At 43.8% G+C, this 21,102-nt stretch overlaps 1 protein-coding gene across 11 annotated transcripts in view; it reads left to right on the top strand.

The window, feature by feature from the left end:
- The window catches only part of Ipcef1 (interaction protein for cytohesin exchange factors 1), a 155,265-nt gene that overhangs the window by 66,435 nt on the left and 67,728 nt on the right, over positions 1-21,102 (top strand). For 5 of the 11 annotated variants that reach the window (XM_051164429.1, XM_051164431.1, XM_051164430.1 and 2 more), the window contains 3 exons: positions 2,960-3,006; positions 19,997-20,036; positions 20,663-20,832. In XM_051164429.1, the coding sequence (XP_051020386.1) occupies positions 2,989-3,006; positions 19,997-20,036; positions 20,663-20,832 (228 nt within the window). In that variant the 5' untranslated portion in view covers positions 2,960-2,988. Of the gene's footprint in view, positions 1-2,959; positions 3,007-19,872; positions 20,037-20,257; positions 20,380-20,662; positions 20,833-21,102 lie in introns of those variants that run through there. The other 6 variants (XM_051164434.1, XM_051164432.1, XM_051164439.1 and 3 more) reach the window with 4 other exon arrangements.

Raw genomic sequence — 21,102 nt, 5'->3', positions numbered from 1 at the left:
ACTTATTTTACTGCTAATGTTTAAGCGTACATCACTTGAATTTTTCGTCACTCCCTTCTCTGTTACTTTATTATTTTCTTATTGGTGTGTAGTAAATGCATAGACAATTCCTCTAGCTTGTGACTTTTGTTGTAAATACACTGAAAAGTAAGTGCTTAAATGTGTTCCCTTTGTATTTTATAAATAAATGCCTTATTTGCATCTATATAAATTGATCTTTTTGATATTAGAAAGTAGGACCATACTACATCAGGTATGAGGCCGAAAGGCTCTAAGACATGTGCATGTCTGTGCCTAATTGTGGCTTTATTCACAATAATTAAGAAATGGAGCCAGGTTAGATAAGTGGATAAAGAAAGCTTGATGAATATATATAATGGGATTTTATTCAGCCATAAAGAAATAATGAAACTATGGCATTTGTAGAAAAAAAAAATAAATGCAACTAGGCCTGGGAAGAGAAAATGCTTGCCATAAAAATACTATGACACCGGTTCAATCCTCAGAACCCATATGGATGTCCCAGGTTTGGTGGCGTGTGCTTGTACAGGTGTGGAGGCATGTGATTGTACAGGTGTGGTGGCATGTGCTTGTACAGGTGTGGTGGCATGTGCTTGTGCAGGTTGTCGTGGCATGTGCTTTGTGCAGGTGCATGTGGTGGCATGTGCTTGTGCAGGTGTGGTGGGTGTGTCATGTGCTTGTGCAGTGTGGTGGGCATGTGCTTGTGCAGGTGTGGAGGCATGTGCTTGTGCAGGTGTGGTGGCATGTACTTGTGCAGGTGTGGAAGCATGTGCTTGTACAGGTGTGGAGGCATGTGCTTGTGCAGGTGTGGAGGCATGTGATTGTACAGGTGTGGTGGCATGTGATTGTACAGGTGTGGTGGCATGTGCTTGTACAGGTGTGGAGGCATGTGCTTGTGCAGGTGTGAGGCTGTGGATTGTTGCAGGTGTGGAGGCATGTGATTGTGCAGGTGTGGTGGCATGTGCTTGTGCAGGTATGGAGGCATGTGCTTGTGCAGGTGTGGTGGCATGTGCTTGTGCAGGTGTGGTGGCATGTGCTTGTACAGGTGTGGAGGCATGTGCTTGTGCAGGTGTGGTGGCATGTGCTTGTGCAGGTGTGGAGGCATGTGCTTGTGCAGGTGTGGTGGCATGTGCTTGTGCAGGTGTGGAGGCATGTGCTTGTGCAGGTGTGGTGGCATGTGCTTGTGCAGGTGTGGTGGCATGTGCTTGTGCAGGTGTGGTGGCATGTGCTTGTGCAGGTGTGGTGGCATGTGCTTGTGCAGGTGTGGAGGCATGTGCTTGTGCAGGTGTGGTGGCATGTACTTGTGCAGGTGTGGAGGCATGTGCTTGTGCAGGTATGAAGGCATATGCTTGTGCAGGTATGGAGGCATGTGCTTGTACAGGTGTGGAAGCATGTGCTTGTGCACGTATGGAGGCATATGCTTGTGCAGGTGTGGAGGCACGTGCTTGTGCAGGTGTGGTGGCATGTGCTTGTGCAGGTGTGGAGGCATGTGCTTGTGCAGGTGTGGTGGCACGTGATTGTGCAGGTGTGGTGGCATGTGATTGTGCAGGTGTGGTGGCATGTGCTTGTGCAGGTATGGAGGCATATGCTTGTGCAGGTATGGAGGCATGTGCTTGTACAGGTGTGGAAGCATGTGCTTGTGCACGTATGGAGGCATATGCTTGTGCAGGTGTGGAGGCACGTGCTTGTGCAGGTGTGGTGGCATGTGCTTGTGCAGGTGTGGAGGCATGTGCTTGTGCAGGTGTGGTGGCACGTGATTGTGCAGGTGTGGTGGCATGTGATTGTGCAGGTGTGGTGGCTTGTGCTTGTGCAGGTATGGAGGCATATGCTTGTGCAGGTATGGAGGCATATGCTTGTGCAGGTGTGGAGGCACGTGCTTGTGCAGGTGTGGTGGCATGTGCTTGTGCAGGTGTGGTGGCATGTGCTTGTGCAGGTGTGGAGGCATGTGCTTGTGCAGGTGTGGAAGCATGTGCTTGTGCAGGTATGGAGGCATATGCTTGTGCAGGTATGGAGGCATGTGCTTGTGCAGGTATGGAGGCATGTGCTTGTGCAGGTGTGGTGGCATGTGCTTGTGCAGGTGTGGTGGCATGTGCTTGTGCAGGTGTGGAGACATGTGGTTCCAGTGCTGAGCAAGCAAAGATGGAAGGATCCTTGGGCCCAAGGAAAGCATTTTAAAAACAAGGCCTATTTGCATAAATATACTCAAATGAAACCCATGTTAATACCAGTGTAAAGTATTAAAGATACAAATTGCCAAAAAAAAAAAAAAAAAAAAAAAAAAAAGTGGTGGCAGTCTTCAAGTTTGTGGTAAGAGATCGAGTGAGTGGGGGTGAATCCGAGCTGGTGTCACCAGGCAGGCTAGGGACTGCTCTGGTTTCAGGCATTTCAGTGGCTTCTGGGATATCAACAGTGTCTTGAGAGGCCAGGTTTCCCCCTTTTGTTTTCGTTTGCTTTTCTCGAAGCCACAGAGTGTCTTGTTTTTTTCAGGTAACCCACTACAAAGTGGGCACATTAAAAAGGCTCCTCTTGATATCACAGCCGGGACTTTCTGAGGTGGTTGGTAGCATTTTGTCACATTTGATAATAGCAACGGTTTAATGAATTCACGTCCCCCATGTGTTCACATTGTTCTTCATGAAGAACAAAATGTTTTCTTATCTCAAAAAACCTAATCCCTCAAATGCAATAAAGTGCCTAAGTCATATTCATGTTCATTGCCGTGAAAATACTGACAATGTTCAGATAAAACTGGTTGATTTTATGAATTCAATTTTAAGACAATTGATTTCCTGATTGAGATGAAAACGATTAATGGATTGTCCTCATTGTGGCACTTATCTTTCACAATGTCAATACCTCTTCTGTCTACGTAAATAAGAGTGTGCTTTTATGAGTGGTATAAGCCTAGGCTTAATTGAAAATATCTTTTCTTTTCCAGCCTTTGTTTCCGGCAGTCTGACATCAATTATGGCTACCGAAGGCAATGTGAGTCCCTTTGGAACACCCCAGGATTTATATATTTCCAGTTTGATGAATAAGTAAAGTAACAGAGAAGTTGACCCTAAGTCCCTATTTGTCCATTTCATTAGCTTCAGTGCAATCAAATGACCCTATTACCAGGGTTTAAGTCTATGGCCTCTGAGCACGTAAGACCTCTGGCTATTCAGAGAGCAAGGAATATAACCTTGATGTTAACTATGATATTGCAAAACCTCTTATCAGTTCTTATAAGGCAATTTCTATTGATAACTGTATTGCAATTGTGGATTCCTTTTAAAAGCACTTACAGCTGTCCGTTAGCCTGAAATAGATAACTACATTGAGCAAGTGTATTATTTGTATGGGTGAACATATGCAGGGAAAGATGAGTAAGTTTATCATAGTGATGTGGCTGCTGGTTGTGTATCTTTCGGCACATCTAATAACCCTTAATAGATGCAGAAGTGGAGGTAGAGGTGCTAGAGCTACAGCTCAGTTGGTAGAATGCTTGCCTAGGTTTGAATAAAAGCAACACACTAACTGGGCACTGTGGTGTACGCCTGTAACCTCAGCACTCCGAAGATGGAGGTAGGAGAATAAACTCATTATGTAGTCATCCTTGGCTTCATAGTGTGTTCCAGGGGAGCCTAGGCTGTATGTAACCCTGCTTGAAAAAAATGATTTATTATGAGAATGGACTTAGTACCACATTGGGCACATGGGTGTGGCTGTCAAGGCAAGTTGGAACAAGAGTGCTGGGGAAAGGAGTTCCATGGACAGTTCCTGGAAGGTACATCTCCCTAACAGGCAGGGCATCAGGTAAAACCTCTACTTCCTGATCACTTCATCCCAGATGTACAATGATGAGCACACTGTAAATCTGTTCTAATTCGAAATAGGGAAAGCTTGTCAGTCATTAAAAAAAAAAAAAAACATTGAAAACCATAACAGACAGGGCAGGAAACAAAAAATGAAAACACAGAGTATAGTCAGGTATGTAGAGTCACCATTTAAGATGAAGGCAGAGGAGAGGTGGTCACTTGGATGCAATGGATGGGTGATTTTGATTTCAAAAATGGGAGTGGTTGCAGTGAAGGCAATAAGACAGGAAGGAGAATAAGTACAGTGGTAGTGGAGACTCTTGCTAGAAGTTGATAGAGCATGAGATGTATGGGATATTACAAAAAAGGTTCTGCAATCAAGAGTAAAGCAAACTATAACATAGGTGTAGAGGGGATGAGTCGGGGGTCAGAGTAATAACGTTCATGAAAATTTTAAGTTGTACTTACACTTATATTGTGTGTGTGTACGTGCATGCATGTGCATGCATGCTCATGTGCCCATGTTTGTGTAGGTAAGTACACACATGCCAGCAGGTCAGAGGTCAACTTGAGGACATCAGGAATCCCATTGTATTGTATGAGTTCTGGGGATACAGTTCAGGTCATCAGACTTTGTTGCAAATGCCTTCTCCTGCCGTGCCACCCTTCAGCATTTACTCTTCTATTTTTAAATGTGTATATTCCTTTGTATATGTATGTGTGCACGTATGCTCTCATATCCTGGCACACACCTGGCATGTACATGTGGAATCCAGAGGACATGTTGCTCCAGTAGGGTCTTTCCTTCTACCAGGTAAGTCCTGGAGATCAGGCTTGGTGGCAGTTACTCCTAGCTCCTGAGCCATCCTGGCAGCCCAGAAAGTTCACAGAAATTGTAAAAATGTCTGTGCTTATAGGAATATGTATATGCATTAATATGGACAGAGAAAAAAAAAAAAGGGCTGTCAGGGCCATGACTGACAGCATGGTCCTTGCACTACTTGCATTTTTCTGCTGAAAGGATGTAATTTTCCAACTGGGAGAAATTCATCTTATGTGTTAGAGGAAGGGGAAGTTAAGATAATGAGAGTGCATCTAAAGCGGAAATATCTACTGAATTCTAAAAACAAGAAAAAAATCCACATGTTCTCTCTCCTACATGGACCATTGCTTACCGGGGTTGTATGTATTTGTGAGTGTGAGTGAGGATATAGGCCCTGAGACAAGAAATGAGATGAGAAAAGTGTTGAAGTCTTATCTATGTGATAAGACACATAGAACGTCAAAGAAGAAAGGAAGGCAGGAGGTAGGATGGGAGAGCTCAAAGTGGGGAGAAGACAGTAAGGAGCAACAGCAACAGGAAACATGTTGTTTGGAAGTGCCATAACGAAACTTAATTGTGCATGCTAATTTAAAAAATGAGAATAAAAAAATATCCATTTAGTATCTACTCAGAATCTATTTTCAGTTGGAGTCTATGTTGGGTAAGAACTAGTGATTAGCTTTAGATAATGTGGTAGTTTAAATGAAAATGGCTCCACGGGTTCACAGGGCGTGGCACTATTGGAAAGGATTAGGACATGTGGCTTTGTTGGAGGAAGTGTGTCACTGAGGGCCGGCTCTGAGGTTTCAGAAGCTTAAGCCAGGCCCAGTGGCTCCCTCTCTCTTCCTGCTGCCTGCCTCTCCAGATGTAAAACTCTCAGCCACCTTCCAGCACCGTGTCTGCCTGTGTGCTACCACGATGATAATGAACTAAACCCCCGAAGTGGAAGCCAGCCCCAACTAAATACTTTCTTTTATAAGAGTTGCTGTGGTCATGGTGTCTCTTCACAGCAATAGAAATCTAAAGATGTTCACATCTTTAGAAAATATTTCTCAGGTATTAGAAAAACAGGACAGAAGGGATTACCAGTGGTCACCTGTGTCACCTGTATAACCCCTGACCTGGAACCGTCACTGCTGTGGCATGTGGCCCACTTCCCTTGGTCCCGGGCACCAGTGGAATCTGCCCTTCGGTAGAGGCTGGCTATTTATGGAATTTTTCATTCCCTGAGGCCCCCTGTACTCCAGCCTCCCTCGGCCCAGTTCCCTCTATGTTTCTGTTTTCCTCTCATTTCTCTCCCTGCCACCAGCACTGGGAGGTTCTATTAACACAGCTCTTAAGCATTTCCCTCCAACTGCTTTGTAGCTTTTACTCTCTTTTATTTTTCCATTGAGAAAATTAGTTCAATTTTCTGCTGTCATTTGTTCCCTAAGTCAGATGTGGCAGCGGAGACCTATTTTTGTCCCACTCATTTTGGAAGGTTTATTTGACACATTTGACCTAATCACGTCCCAATTACACTTCATGGAGTCGGGAAGATAGGCGTAGGCACTGTAGCTGCTCCTAGGCAGACAGTTCATCACTGGGACTTGTATGACAAATGGTGCCCACAACTTAAAACTAGATTCTAAGTATTTGAAAATTTATTATGTGTAGCATTGCCCTTTTTGGTTAAGCTGGGCTATTTATAACTGGTTAGTAATCTGTTTTCTCTTCTAAAGAAAATGGTGGAATTTTCAAAACAAAATCTGAGCTTAGAGCCTGAAATGTCAGCTCTCCAAGTGCTACAGATCCCTTCCCTCTCTCGGTACCACTCCTTATGCTGTGTGACACTTGCTTGCCATTGCCTATTCTCACTGGGCTGTCATCTGGGTACCTCTTTCTCACAGTCCACCAGCTACCTTAACACTAAAGTAGATTCCTGCCCTCCATTATGGGAGTTTCCCATAATGCACTCTAAGCACATTCACTTTGAAGTCTTCCCAGGTCCACCCCAATACCCTTGTGACTACCACAAAGAAAATGAAAAGTAAAAGAAAGAAAAAAAGAGGAAGAGGAAGGGGAAGAAGAAGAAGAAGAGGAGGAGGAGGAGGAGGAGCAGGAGGAGGAGGAGCAGCAGCAACAACAGCAACAACAACTCACTGGAAATTGATCAGACACCCAGTGGCCAGACCCTTAAAGAAAACTACATCCTTTCTCATTCTGACCCAGGATCCCCATCACAATTTTTAAGAATTCTCTTCAATGGCTTCCTGTCTAGACTGTTTCTTTCTTTGAGATGGGGTAGGGTAGGAGGTGGGTAAGGTGGGAGTGGAGGTGGCCTGTGTAGTTACCAGAGGCCATGTTGATGTCTCTGGCCTGTACAGCCACCTAGGGTCATGATGTGTTGTGGTTGAGGGCTGTGTTGATGCCTGTGGCTTGCACTGCTGCTGGAAACCATGTGGAGGTCCATTGTCTGTGCGGTCACTGACTGTCAAGGACAAGGAAGCTTCTTTTGCAGTCTGTTGATGACTGCAGATTCACAGTTGAGCATGAGAGACACAGAGAGGAGTTTCTTTCTTTCTTTTTTTTTTTTTATTAATTTATTCTTGTTACATCTCAATGGTTATCCCATCCCTTGTATCCTCCCATTCTTCCCTCCCTCCCATTTTCCCATTATTCCCCTCCCCTATGACTGTTCCTGAGGGGGATTATCTCCCCCTGTATATGCTCATAGGGTATCAAGTCTCTTCTTGGCAACCTGCTGTCCTTCCTCTGAGTGCCACCAGGTCTCCTCCTCCAGGGGAGATGGAGTTTCTTAAGTGCAGTCCTCATGGTGTCACCTATAGCTTATATTGGCTTGGTGGCTACCCATTGGATTTCCTATACACCTGACAGTTTAAAACATGACTTACAAGGCCCTGTGTGACATGGATTTCCCCCTCATGGTGGTCCTCTTGTCACTCTGTTTATGTTCATTGGATTAGCCCTACCTACATTGTTGTATGACATCCTAGGCCTGAGCCTTTCTCTTCCAAGCATTTGATGTAATTGGCTAACAGGGTGGTCTTGACTTGACACTTTGGCTGGACCTACCTCTCTCCTCTGTGCTTCTGTTGTTCCCTATTTGAGCTGGCAGACCTCATTATCCTTGATTCACTGTACCCTTTGTTTTTTTCCTCTCTGTTTCTCTCCATCCCTTGATGTCTCTCTGTCTCTGTCTCTCTCTCTCTCTCTCTCTCTGTGTATGTGCACATGCACGTGCACGTGTGCCTCTGGAGTCCAGAGGTCAAGATCAAGTGTCTTCTTCTGTTGCCCTACACCCTAGTTTTTAAGGCAGGGTCTAGAGTGGCTGCCTAGGAAGTCCCAGAAGACCTCCTACCTCTGCCTCCCTTGCTCTCTGACTATAGATATGTGCTACCATGCCTGACTGTTTTATATGAATGATTGGGATCAAACTCAAGTCCCCATGATTGTGCAGCAATCACTTTACCAAATGGGCCACCTCGCTTCCATGTTTGGCCCAAAGTTGTCTGAGAACATGCTTGGTGACACGTATCTGGTCCTTGGCTATGAGTCATTTTCTAATAAGTGATTATTGAGTAAACAAGGAGCCGCAATTTATAGGCAGTGGTCTGACAACACTAATGAGGGATCTGGGTCATTGTTTCTTGAGAGATGTTTAACATGTTAAGAATCCATCTATGCATTCCTTGGCATACCTACAGCATCAATCAATCAATCAATCAATCAATCAACCAACCAGTCAGTCAACCAACCAACCAACCAACCAATCTATTATTCTTTAAGACTTAGCTAGAAATTCTCTGGTTTTAGATAATTTCAGTGGTGGTTCCCGCTCCCCGTCCCCCCCCCCCCACTGTGCAGGGAGAAAGGAGAGGGGTGGTCAAACTTTGAGATAACGAGATCAGAGGAAACAGGGAAAGTCAGACGTTCCCTACTCTTTTACCCAAGGCTCCACAACCATCTTGCTTTCAGAGTTGGCTCTTGTGGAAAAGAAACACTAAAATTAACTCAGACCAAAGCTGTGTGACCGTGCTTCCTAAAGATTTATTTTAAATAACATTCCTTTGCGGAATACTGCCAGAAGACAAAAGCCTTCTTCTGAAGCAAAGGCTACTCAAGAAAGTCATACCTCCTTCGTTGCAGTTGCCAGTCTTTGTATCTGTCACTGTGCTTGTTCTTTTGTTCCAATAGGCTTTATGCCTGGCACTGGGGTTGTGTTCTTTGATGCTGTCTGGGCTCAGCTGTGAGGTGTGAGTGGCTGAATGTTCATCTCTATTGCTACTTCCTGTATTGGCTTCACAAGAGGCTCTGTATTGGCCCACTACTCATAAAGCATGCATTGTCTAGTTTTTATGTGATTATGGCAGTCAGTATCTGCATACTCCTGCCTTAAAGAAGCCTGTCTGACGCCTCCTTTCTCTGAGCTGTAGTGTGAGCCCCAAGGATGTGGTAGTAGTTAGGGGTAAAGTTAAGCGGTTAGTTTTCACATGTCAGATCATGTGAAAGGAGGTGAAACCAAACTGGCACTTTTGTGTTGTCAGTGGTACCAGCATAATCCATCAATGATATAATGAAACCAAGGTTACCCTATATGGGTCTGACCTGGAGCCCAGGTTTAGGTCTGTTCCCACAGAGCCTCATTTGGGAAGGTCCCAAGGGCCACTAGAGGTGGGTTAATGGATAGGGCGGCAGGTGCTTGCAACTTACCACTGGAAAGCACCTGTTCTTATAGTGCCCATCACAGGAGATTGTTTTAGGTCCCAGATTCTTAGTATTTACATGGGACAGTTGAGGAATGCTGAAAAAGTCACTGTGAGTTTTGAGAAATTAGCATGTTAGGTAAAGCTAGGGGCATGCTTAACACAAGTCTGTTTTGCTCTTAAGGAGAAATGTGATGTCATTCTCTGGGTGGGCTGAGGTTTAGTGCCAGCTAATGTCAGGTCAATTTTTTCCCCTATAAAGGTGCTAATTTTGGAGCAAGAAACACACTGGGGTAACTTTTAGGCTGCCTAACATCACCACTTTCCTTTCCTGGGGGAGGGGCAGTGGGAGCATTTTACATCCCAGAGTAATCCAGCAGCAGTAGGTTTGTCAAATTAGCCAGTGGCAGCAGCATGGGAGTTTACCCTCCTAACTACAGCCATCATAGGAAGCAAAAACAGACATAAGACATGGTGTTTTGATTGCTGTGTGTCAGACACTGGGCTAGGTACTAGGCTCTGAGCTAAAGATGCCTACAAATACATGAGTTTTATGTTGAAGTCTCGGGCCAGAGATTCAGTCTGACTGCTGGGAGCCAAATATGATTGGAAGTATTGGAAATAAAGCCATAGCAGACTGTTACTCAGACTGTCCAGGATCTACCTTGTAAGTAGTGAGACTGGGTATCCTGTGTTGCTAATTTAATATTGAACAAGATGAGAGTGTGACAAAGGCAGCAATAGTGGAATTGCATACAGATGAGAGACTAAACAGACACTGGGAGGCAATCTGCTCAGGGCAAGGACGGAGCATGTGTGTGGGCTGGGGAAAAGGCCACAGAAGTGACTCACAGCTCTGTGTGGAACCTTGGGTGGGCATTGTTACTGTACCATACCCATCATTGTGAGCCACACAGATGATAAACATTTAAATTATGATACCCATTTCAGAGGCATCAGCAGCACATGCCAACAAGAAGGGAGACTGAAGCGAAGCAGCACATAGTTGCACAAAAGGCTTGGTCTGATGCGCCAGTTATAAGTGATCTCTGTGGTAACTACAGTGGTGAAGTTCCTCATCTATGAAACAGAAGGCAGAACAGGACATGCCAGGCAGGACCTTGGGAGGTCACACACGGCACTCATTCCAATGACTACAAATATAGAACACTGAGAGAAGTTAAGATCTATACAGGAGCCAATTAACTGCCTTCCCAAGCTGCACAAGGCTTCACGTAGAAGTGGTGTTCGACAGAGTCTCAAAAGATTAGCTTAATGAGGAGTACAGGGGAAGAAAAGACATTTACAGAGGAGAGTTGTTAAAGTGCCTGAGACTTCTGCAAGGTAGAGGAAAAAAATAAGGTTTTAGGAGAGCGAGGAGACAAATGTTTGGTGGTATAACCAGTAGAAGTGACACTAAGTTGACATTTCAGTTGTCACTTCAAAGGTGGTTTACTGTAAAGGAAACGTGTGCCTTCCATCCAAGCATGTGTCTGCGAGCTCACACTTGGCAACACTCTAGTCTTCTTCACACAAATATCAACGATAGAAGACAAGAAGTTATAGAGTCAAAAGCTTGCTAAACACCTCTGACAATCAAACCTGAAAGGCAGTAGAGATTACTGAAACCTCATGGGTACTTGGTTGGTGGTTTGAAAGTTTGTTTGTGTCCTAAGGCACATTCAGAAGGGAGAGAAAAACAGTTGGCAAATGTGTGGGGGAAGTGAGGTTCACACACTGGTGACAATGGCAAACTGAGGTTCCCTGTGTCTGAAAAGGGCTGTGGATAGAAATAGAAGAGAGAGAGAGAGAGAGAGAGAGAGAGAGAGAGAGAGAGAGAGAGAGAGAGGATGAGAGGGAGGAGGAGAGAGAGGAGAGGAGGAGGAGCGAGAGGGAGAGGAGAGAGAGAGAGAGAGAGAGAGCACAGCTGCCAAACCGCTGCCCACAGTTATACATTTGGACATATTATGGAGGAAGGAAAGGCAGGCAGGCTCAAAACTGGCAACTAAAAAGATAGTTAATTGGGGGAGTGGCTGGATATGCAAGATTCTTATGAGCACTTCAACCAATTGTAGGGCTGGCTCTCATTAAGGAGAGGCCATCTGTAAACCACTGGAGAGAAAGGAGAGGGCCAAAGACAGGAGGAGGAGGAGGAGGAGGAGAAGACTTCACAAAAATCATTTTCCAAAATGGACTGTATGAGTGTATCGTTCCCCTGCCATATTCACATGCTGAAGTCCTAGTCCAATTCAAGATGGAACGTGGCTAAGAGATGTGTTGAAAGGTCATTGGTTAGAAGGGCGGTGCTCTTGTGAATGGCAGTTATCTGAGGAAGAGGATGTATTAAGGTCATTGCTGGCTACACGTCAGGAAGAGGTCATTACCATGACTTTGCCCATCCCAGTTTGTAGTTTTCTGTTGTAGCCTTCCACACTGACTAAGAAAATTTTCAAAACACATCAAACATAGTTTTGAGATAGATTAGATATAAAATAAAAATAGGAGATATCCTTTGAGTTGAGAGTCTTAAAAGTAGTTACAAATCAAGAATGAGTTCTATGAATCTTTCTTGGATATTTTTGAGTCTTTCAAAATCTTGATCCAAATGCAACAGTATAAATAGATCTTGAAATTAGTTAGTACTATTGAAAAAGAAAATATAATTCTTAAAATATGAGATAAAACCAGTATTGGACACTCTATGTACACAGTCACACAAATAAAATAAATAGATAAACAAATAAACAAACAATAAAAAAATTTAAAACGTTGTATGTTTCATGTGGGGCACGCAAAGTAATTTGAATGTTTGAAAATAAATAAACACTTGAAGACACACATACAGCATTACCCTGCGACTCTAGTTCAGATTAATAGCAAGTCCAGAGTAACGTGCGTCTGTATGTCCAGGGGGAGTTACATAGAGTTGCTAATTGCCAACTTATAGCTGAAAGCACAAACTGTAAACACATACAAGCTCATTTGGATAAAGAAGGCACAGAGCATCTATTTATTGTCACACTGAAAATGATCTATAGTCAGATGCATCAACATGGAAAAAGCATCAAAAATGAAATAATGGGAGTTGTCCACACTAGTGTTATGGTTTGACTGTCACTAAAAGATAGTAAACTGTATGTGGGAATGAAACTTTGCTCAGGTCAGAGTAACCGGGAGGGGCCGAGGAAGTGGATGAGAGGGGAACTTGGAAAGACAGCAGTATTTATAGTTTCTTTTCTTTTTTAAATTTTATTTTTATTTAATTTTTTTATTAATTCATTCATATTACATCTCAATTGGTTTATTTTCTTAAAAGTGTCAAAAATAAGAAAAGGAGGAAGAACCAAATGACATTCGATAATGCAGAATATGGTGTAGTGGGAGCATCTCATGCGGTCCTCTTAATTTCCCGTCAAGTCTGAATCATTCACTTAGCTCAGTGAGGTTAAGCAGAAAGCTCGGTTTGAAAGAAAGCATGTGGCTTTATCCATCATTGTCCCGCCTTGAGTCAGCCTGGTGCCATCATGTCTCCTGGGTCTGTCTCCTGTGTCCAGTAGTTGTCAATGCTGTACAGTCTTCCTTGGTCCCCCACCCATCCTGGAACCTCCTGGAATTTGTTTTGTGGCTCCAGACAGCAGCCTACAGTTCTGTGATGGTCTAAATCCGAACTGTCCCTCACAGGTTGCTGTGCTTGACTACATAGTCCCCTGCTGGTCACAGTTTGGTGAAGCTGTAGAACCCTTGAGACACAAGACCTATACACCATAAGAAGGCCACCAGGGGTGAGCCTTGAAGGCAATAGATGGCCTGCTTCCTGTTCCGGGTCTTTGTTTCCTGGTCTACAGTGACAGTAGACCTACCTCCTGCATTGTACCTTCTCTATGGTCATGCATTTCCTAAAACTGTGAGCCCAAATAAGCCCCTCCCTGCTGAAGTTGCTTTTATTAGTTATTTTTGACACAGCGATGAGAAAAAAGAGTAATAAAGAAAAATCTCTAATGAACCTTTTCCTTTCAAGCAACACAGAGTTTGGTGGCTTGGATCAACCTTTCTCTGGAGTCTTTCCCTCAAGTCCACAATACTCTTCTGTATTTGACTCTGGCCACCCCTGCTTAGTTTTCCTGGGAGGCTCTTCTTTTTTTTATTGCTTTCCTGTCCGTGTGTTGCTCTTCCACTGGGTTCTTATCCTTAGCTTTTGTCATTGCGTTTCCAGGCGATCCTACACAAGTGCAGACTACCACCACCTGTTTTCATTATTCCCCACCAGAGAGAGATTTTCATTCCATATTTTGCTGTTACACAATGTGTAAGTGCTTAGTTTTCTGAAAAAGTTAAGCAAAGTTTTTAAGTGTATCGTCACAGGTAAAAATTTTTTTTCCCAAGCAAATGCCTTACAATTCCCTTTAGCAAGTTGAATTTAGTTTTCCAACAGCACAGAAAGATACTTGTGGAAATGGCAAGTATTTGTGGAGAACCTCAAACTCAGAAATTTTTTTTTTTTGTCATTTAGTTGGTAAGGAATGGTAGTTTTTACAGCCAGGCATGTGAGGAACGGTACCACAGAACGTGACAGATGCTGCAAGCCAGTGTTCCTGAGAATGAAAAACTGTCCACCCTGAGGGTTAACTTTAATTGTCAGCTTAGCGCACAATCTAGCCTCATCTGGGTGAAGAATCTCTACTTTGGTCTTTTCTGGAGCCTGTTTATGAGGGACTGCCTTAAGTTTATCAGTGGGGAAAGAGCCAACCACCGTGGGCAGCATCATCCCCTAGGCAGGACCTGGGACTGTGTAAGAGTCAACTGAGCACAGGAAGCAAGTGAGCATGTGTACACTATTTATTTTTTTATGTGCTTTACTGTGGATGCCATGTGACCAGCTGCTTCGAGTTCCTGCACCTGGTGCTTCCTCTACAGCGATGGCTTAAACCTGGAGTTACGACTGAAAACAAACCGTTCTCCCCTAAATTGCCTTTTTGCTGAGGTGTCTTACAGAAGTAAAACTGAAATATCAACATATCAGCATGTCATTTTTGCTAAAGACTAGGATCACTGAACATGCATGTGTGCATTCACATGTTTGTGTGTACATGGAGGTCAAAGGTCAATGTCAGGTATTATTTCTCAGGAACCCTGCATCTTGTTGTTAAAGTCTTTCATTGTCTTGGAGCTTGCTGAGTAGGCTCCTCTGGTTGGTTAGCAAGTTCCAGGGATCTGTCGTTTCTGCCTCCCTGGTGATGATGATGATGATGATGATGATGATGACGACGACTGGTTTTTTGAGACAGGGTTTCTCTATGTAGCCTTGGCTATCCTGGGTTCATTTTGTAGACCTAACTGGTTTGAACTCACAAAGATCCACTTGCATCTGGGATTACAGGCCTGTGCCACTGCATGCTGGGCTCACACCTGAACTATTTTTTTTTTTTTTTTTGGTTTTATTTATTTATTTATTCATATTATTTCTCAATTGTTATCCCATCCCTTCTATCCTCCCATTCCTCCCTCCCTCCCACTTTCACCCTATTCCCCACCCCTCTGACTGTGACTGAGGGGGACCTCTTCCCCCTGTATATGATCATAGGGTATAAAGTCTCTTCTTGGTAGCCTGCTATCCTTCCCCTGAGTGCCACCAGGCCTCTCCATCAAGGGGACGTGGTCAAATATGGGGCACCAGAGTTCATGTGAAAGTCAGTCCCCACTCTTCACTTATCTGTAGAGAATGAACTGTCCCTTGGCTAGATCTGGGTAGGGGTTCAATGTTTACTTCATGTATTGTCCTTGTCTGGTACCATAGTTTGAGCAGGATCCCTAGGCCTAGATCTGCCCATCATAGTGTTCTACTTGTAGGTTTCTAGGACCCTCTGGATCCTTCTATTTCCCCATTCTCCCATACTTTTCTCACCTAGAGTCCCAAAAGGATGTCCTCACATCTATCCCACTTTCCTGGTAGGTGAAGACTTTCATGGGACATGTCCCTTGGGCTGGTGCCTAGTTATGAGTATATACCATTTGAGTCTTTCTGCTTCTGGGTTAACTCACTTATTATGATCATTTCTAGTTCAATCCATTTGTCCACAAATTTCGGGATTTCCTTGTTTTTAATAGCAGAGTAGTATTCCATAGTGTAAATGTACCATTCTTCTACTGAGGAACAGTTAGGCTGTTTCCATGTCCTGGCTGTTATGAATAAGGCCACTATGAACATGGTTGAGCATATGTCCTTGTTGGGTGCTGGTGCATCTTCTGGGTATATTCCGAGGAGTGGAATAGCTGGGTCTTGAGGAAGCCCTATTCCCAGTTTTCTGAGATAGCACCAGATAGATTTCCAAAATGCTTGTACTAGTTTGCATTCCCACCAGCAATGAAGGAGTCTTCCTCTTTCTCCACATCCTTGCCAGCATGTCACACCTGAACTTTTAACATGATTTCTAGGCATCTAACTGTGGTTCTCTTGCTTGTATGACAAGCCCTTTACTGACTGAGCCATGTCCTCAGCCCTCAAAAGAAACATTTGAGCCATCTTTACAAGGACAAAAGGAAAGCATTCTGTTCTTCAATGAAAACTATGCATATGTTTTTGTTGAAGATTCCCCCCCAAATTTTAGATCTATTTTAAGGAAAACTTGGATTTTTAGAATAAGCTGTCAATTTTTTTCTATAGTACTCAAACAGGAAGAAAATAAGTTGGGAGAAATATCTCATTAAACTCTAAATGTCTGTGAAGGTTGAAATCGTCTCATAAAAATGCTCAAGTGGCTGTTAGTGTTTGCACCAGATGAGAAAGCCACATGAAGGGCTTGAAACTGACTAGTTCATGGGTCCCACTTCCTGTTGTGAGAAGGGAAAATGTGTCTTAGCCTCAGTAAAGCTCTCAAAGGCTGTTTTCATTCCCTCTTGTAGAGCAGTTGGGGTTTCAAATTCACATCTATCAAATGAAACTGAAACCTTCCGTAATTTGTTATTTCTCTAACGTGCAGCTTGTGTCTGGGCAGGGGAAACACTGAGCGGTGAGGGACTTTGCGTTGTGGGAGGACGGTCATAGCAGGCTTGGAGCACAAGGGGCTTGTGTGGAGTGATGGAACACTGTGGGGGTGACTGTCCCGACCTGATGCGGACCCCCTAACTCTCAGTCTAGACTAAGAGCAAGAGCCCAGCTGTAGAACTAGGACTGATCTTTTTCTTTCTTTCTTTCTTTCTCTTTCTTTCTTTCTTTTCTTTTCTTTTCTTTTTTTTTTGAGACAGTGTTTCTCTGTGTAGCCTTGGCTGTCCTGGACTCACTTTGTAGACCAGGCTGTCCTCGAACTCACAGCAGTCCACCTGCCTCTGCCTCCCAAGTGCTGGGATTAAAGGCATGAGCCACCATGCCCCGCTGAACTAGGGCTGATTTTAGCAGGAATGAAGACGCGTTTTTGACTTGGGGATTTCCCTGGAAACCATCTCAGGGTTGATGGTGGAGCTGAAGAGCTGGCAGTGCCACTGGGAACCGTCAAGCAGTGACTGGGCACACTCAGTTCCCTAGCCTGTGGGTCAGGAGCCAAAGAATAAACAGTCACCTCTGTGCTTCCCTTCTGTCATTCCATAGCTGTCCCCTAGACATTGCCTCCAACTTCCTTGTTCTTTTTATAATAATTAATTAATTTGCTTTGCAACCTGGATTGTAGCCCCCTCCCTCCTCTCCTTCCGGTCCCACTCTCCCTCCCTCTTCCCCCACCTCCCCTCCCCTACTCCTCAGAAAAGAGGAAGCCCCCTCCACCACCAGCTGCCCCTCCCCCCCAGCACACCAAGTCTCAGCAGGACTGGACAGTCCTCTTCCCCTGTGGCCTGCTGAGGCAGCTCCACCATTGGAGAGTAACCAAAAGGCAACCCACAGAGAGTCCATGTCAGAGACAGCCCCGACTCCCCTTACTAGGGGACCGACATGAAGCCAGAGCTGCCTGTCACCTAATTTGGGTAGGAGGCCTAGGTCCAGTCCACGCATGCTCCTTGGTTGGAGCTTCAGTCTTCATAAGGTCCCCCAACCCCACCCCACCCCTGGGCTCTGGTTAATTTGCTCTGTTGGTCTTCTTGTGGAGCTCCTGTCACCTGCAGGTCCTTTTATCCCCACCCTAGCCCGACTCTTCCACAAGACTCCTTATGCTTTGCCCAAAGTTTGGCTGTGAGTCTCAGCATCTGTTTCCATTCGCTGCTAGGTGGAGCCTCTCAGAGGACAGCTATGCTAGGCTCTTGTGTGCAGGCAGAGAAGAATTAGCCTTAATTGTCTTTTTTTAAAAGCTACTGTTGGTGTTTGAATTGATGTAGTTTCACATTGTTTACCTGGGGTTCCATCTCTGCTTTCTCCCACTTCCCTGCCTCTCAGTTACTTCACATGATCCTTGGGCTCCCCGATTTCCCGAACCTTACTGGTTATCAAGTTCACTTACTCTCTTTGTCTTCAGCACCTCGCTGGATAAGTATTGTCAATTTGGACAGTACTGTGTAACCAGTAGGTACTAATTGGGTTTACACATCTCAGGATATAGGTATAAAAAGGAAAACCAAAACAAAACCAACCAACCAACCGAACAAACAAACAAAAAAACCCCAACCAAACCAAAAGTGCTCAGAGACTAAGGAATAGTAGGGAATCTTAGACGAAGAAATTGGCATTGTGAGAAGTATTCATGAAAGGTGAGCTCCTTAACATGATAATATGTTTAGACTTAATTAGCATGCCATGATTGACCCCTGTTGAGTCTGCTTCAAAGCAATCAATGAATGATCCAAGGGAAGGCAGGATGTTCAGAAAGTAAAAGGCCAATTCAGGATTGCACTGGTCTCATATCCATGAAGAAACACGACTTAAACCTAACTCCATCCTCCCCACTGAGGGAAACACAAGGCATACTTACTCTAAAGTGATGAGTTTTGTTTATTAAGTGTTTGCTTATCTCCAGGGGGCATCGATATGTGATTATTCATAGAAACATGATTTTTAGTTATCAAAATATATTCACAAATAAATCTGGGGCAGATCTCCTTGAGACTCATGGGATTAGAAGTCATATATATATATATATATACACATATATACACACACACACATATATGCATTGGACTGGTTTTTGCTCTGTAGTGCATTCTGCCCTTACTCATATGAGAAAACTCCTGTCTCAGCCTCCTGAGTGTTTATGGTATATTAATGTGGTATATGGATTTTACAAATGAGGAAATGGGTTTAGAGTGACTTTTTATTGGGTAATATAACTCCGCCTTAATTCCAGGCCTATGGCTTTAAAATTTCTATCTCATTTCCACTGTCGATCATGTTCTCTTGTTAAACATATAGCAGAGCCACACATGCCACCCGAGCCACACATGCCACCCGAGCCACACATGCCACCCGAGCCACACTTGCTATGCCACCTGTCTGTGGTTGGATATGTGCAGCACTGGCCGGATGCATCAGACGGCCACAAAACTCATGAGACTACTACTCACCAGCTTTTAGAACTACTTTTTAATTGCACACTTAAGTTCTAAGAAGTCTCTGCTTTTTAACATAAATGAAAATTACTAAAAAATTAAAAAATAAAAATTAAAAAAAAAGAAAATTACTGAGACCTGAAGAATTTCAGCATAGATGCTGTAGAAAAATGAAGTTTTTTTTAAAAGCCAAGATTCTCTCTAGTATCTGTACATACATACAACACACACATACGACACACACACACACACACACACACACACAGATACGAAACACACACACACACACACATACACACACACAGCAGGAGAGACATTTACAAGCATATTTTTTTCTTTTGGGTTTCCCAGTTTTGTTTGGAATCTGATTTTGCATGACTTGATGAAAACGTGTTATGAGAAATGTCTGTATTTTACATAAATTGTCATGCCTGATTTGAATATTTGAATATTTATCTTCTATAGGATGTGTGAGAAATAGTCAGAAATAAAGATAGAATAAGATATGTAAATTAGCATGTAAATAAGAAATTCCTGATCAGGAGGCTTTAGAATCCCTGAAGTCACACAAGAAGAAAGAAGAATTTTCTTTCCCAGGGCTAATAATTCCTATAGTTTAGCTAGAATCCTGCATGTTAACCATGAAGTTAGTCTGATGTGAGCATTTCATAGCTTGAGAAGGAAACAATTAATTTCCAGTTTTATGTAAATAATCAATATTACTAAGAAATTAAGTGGGAGAAAGATATTGTTTCTTCTCTTACAAAAAACAAACAAACAAACAAACAACAAACAACAACAACAACAACAAAAAACCCAAAACAAATGTATAGGGAAAGTATTTCATAATTTTTTAAAACTTCAACAAACCCAAGGCTAGGGTAACCCAAGTAGTAGCGGCGCTGCTTCTAGGAGGAAACAGGAAGCGTTACAGATAAATGCTTGTTACTCTTTCTCCCAGGTTCATCTCAATGTATATTGATTCTAATTAGCACGCTTTGCCTGAGCTTGTAGCTCTCCTTGAGCTCTGCTTGGAGAGTTTCTTTCTTTCCTTCTTCTTCTTCTTTTTTTTTTTTAGAATCCACCCTGCGCATAAACACTGCCTCCCCCTCCCTCCTTCTCTCTTTACAAATGTTACAACACAATCAGAAATTTCCTCTTTTCTTTCCTCCCTGCATTTCCAGCAGGTTCCCTTGCGTCAGAAGCCAAGGAAGAAAGCTCAAGGTAATTAGATCCCTTTTGTTCCTTTTTTTCTCTTCTCGTGCTGTGAGTGTGGCTGTCTCTCTTTCTCCTGGATACCTTCTTGGGGGCGGGGTGGTAGGGAGAGTGGTGGCGGCGAGAGACATTCTCGTCTGTCTGAATCTTAATATCAGGAGATGGATGCCAGATTAATTTTTTGGGGGGTGGTTGCTTTTGGACTGATTTTTAAGAAACAATGACACGCTGTTCATTTGGACCAGTCCCTCGTGCTCTGGCCACAGAGCTGGCACTGAGTCGGGAAGCCTCCGTGATCCTAGGTGGCCTTTAACCCTTCCATGTCTGTTGCGTAACTGCCGCTGTTATTGTGGTAAGGACCCCTGTGTGTGCCACAGTGTTCCGTTTTCAACTTACTCTCTTTGACTAAGGTTCTCAGACCCATGCTTTTATTTAAGTCTCACTGCCTCTTAGCCCGGGTTTTCTAGGCACCAAATGAATGTTTAAAAATAGAACAGATACATGGATTAAAAAAAAAAATATTCGCTTTGCATGAATGAAAACATCCAACATTTGCTGTGCAAACAACTAAGCCTTGCTTTTTATTTTGTCACTTGAGTCTGGGTCACACTTACCTGTCCGTGTAACTGTTGCAGGTTTTTTCACCATGAGTCGGAGGAGGATATCCTGTAAAGATCTGGGCCACGCTGACTGCCAGGGTTGGCTGTACAAGAAAAAGGAAAAGGGAACTTTCCTAAGCAACAAATGGAAAAAGTTCTGGGTGGTGCTGAAGGGGTCGTCGCTATACTGGTATAGCAATCAAATGGTGAGTGGCCCCTCCTCCTGCCCCTCTTCATGAAAGTGTGCCTGCTAAAGCTCTGGCCGGGCCACCTCCCCATGCAGAAGTTGATCCTGATCTCTGGTTGTTGGAGCAGAGCAAACCAGCAGATTGCTTAGAGAATCATTTCTGCTCCAGGAACTATGTAGGTTAGTGAGCTGTGCTGCTCCAAGGAGAGGAGAAGCCATCTGGTTTCTCTATTCTGATTGGAGAGGGGAAAAATCGGGGCTTAAGGAAGGAGCCCCTCCGGTTCTCCTC

The sequence above is a fragment of the Acomys russatus genome, chromosome 21 (assembly GCF_903995435.1).
Source record: "Acomys russatus chromosome 21, mAcoRus1.1, whole genome shotgun sequence".
Lineage (NCBI taxonomy): Eukaryota > Metazoa > Chordata > Mammalia > Rodentia > Muridae > Acomys > Acomys russatus.
Note: the sequence above shows the minus strand (reverse complement) of the source record. Positions and strands in the feature narration are given on the sequence as shown.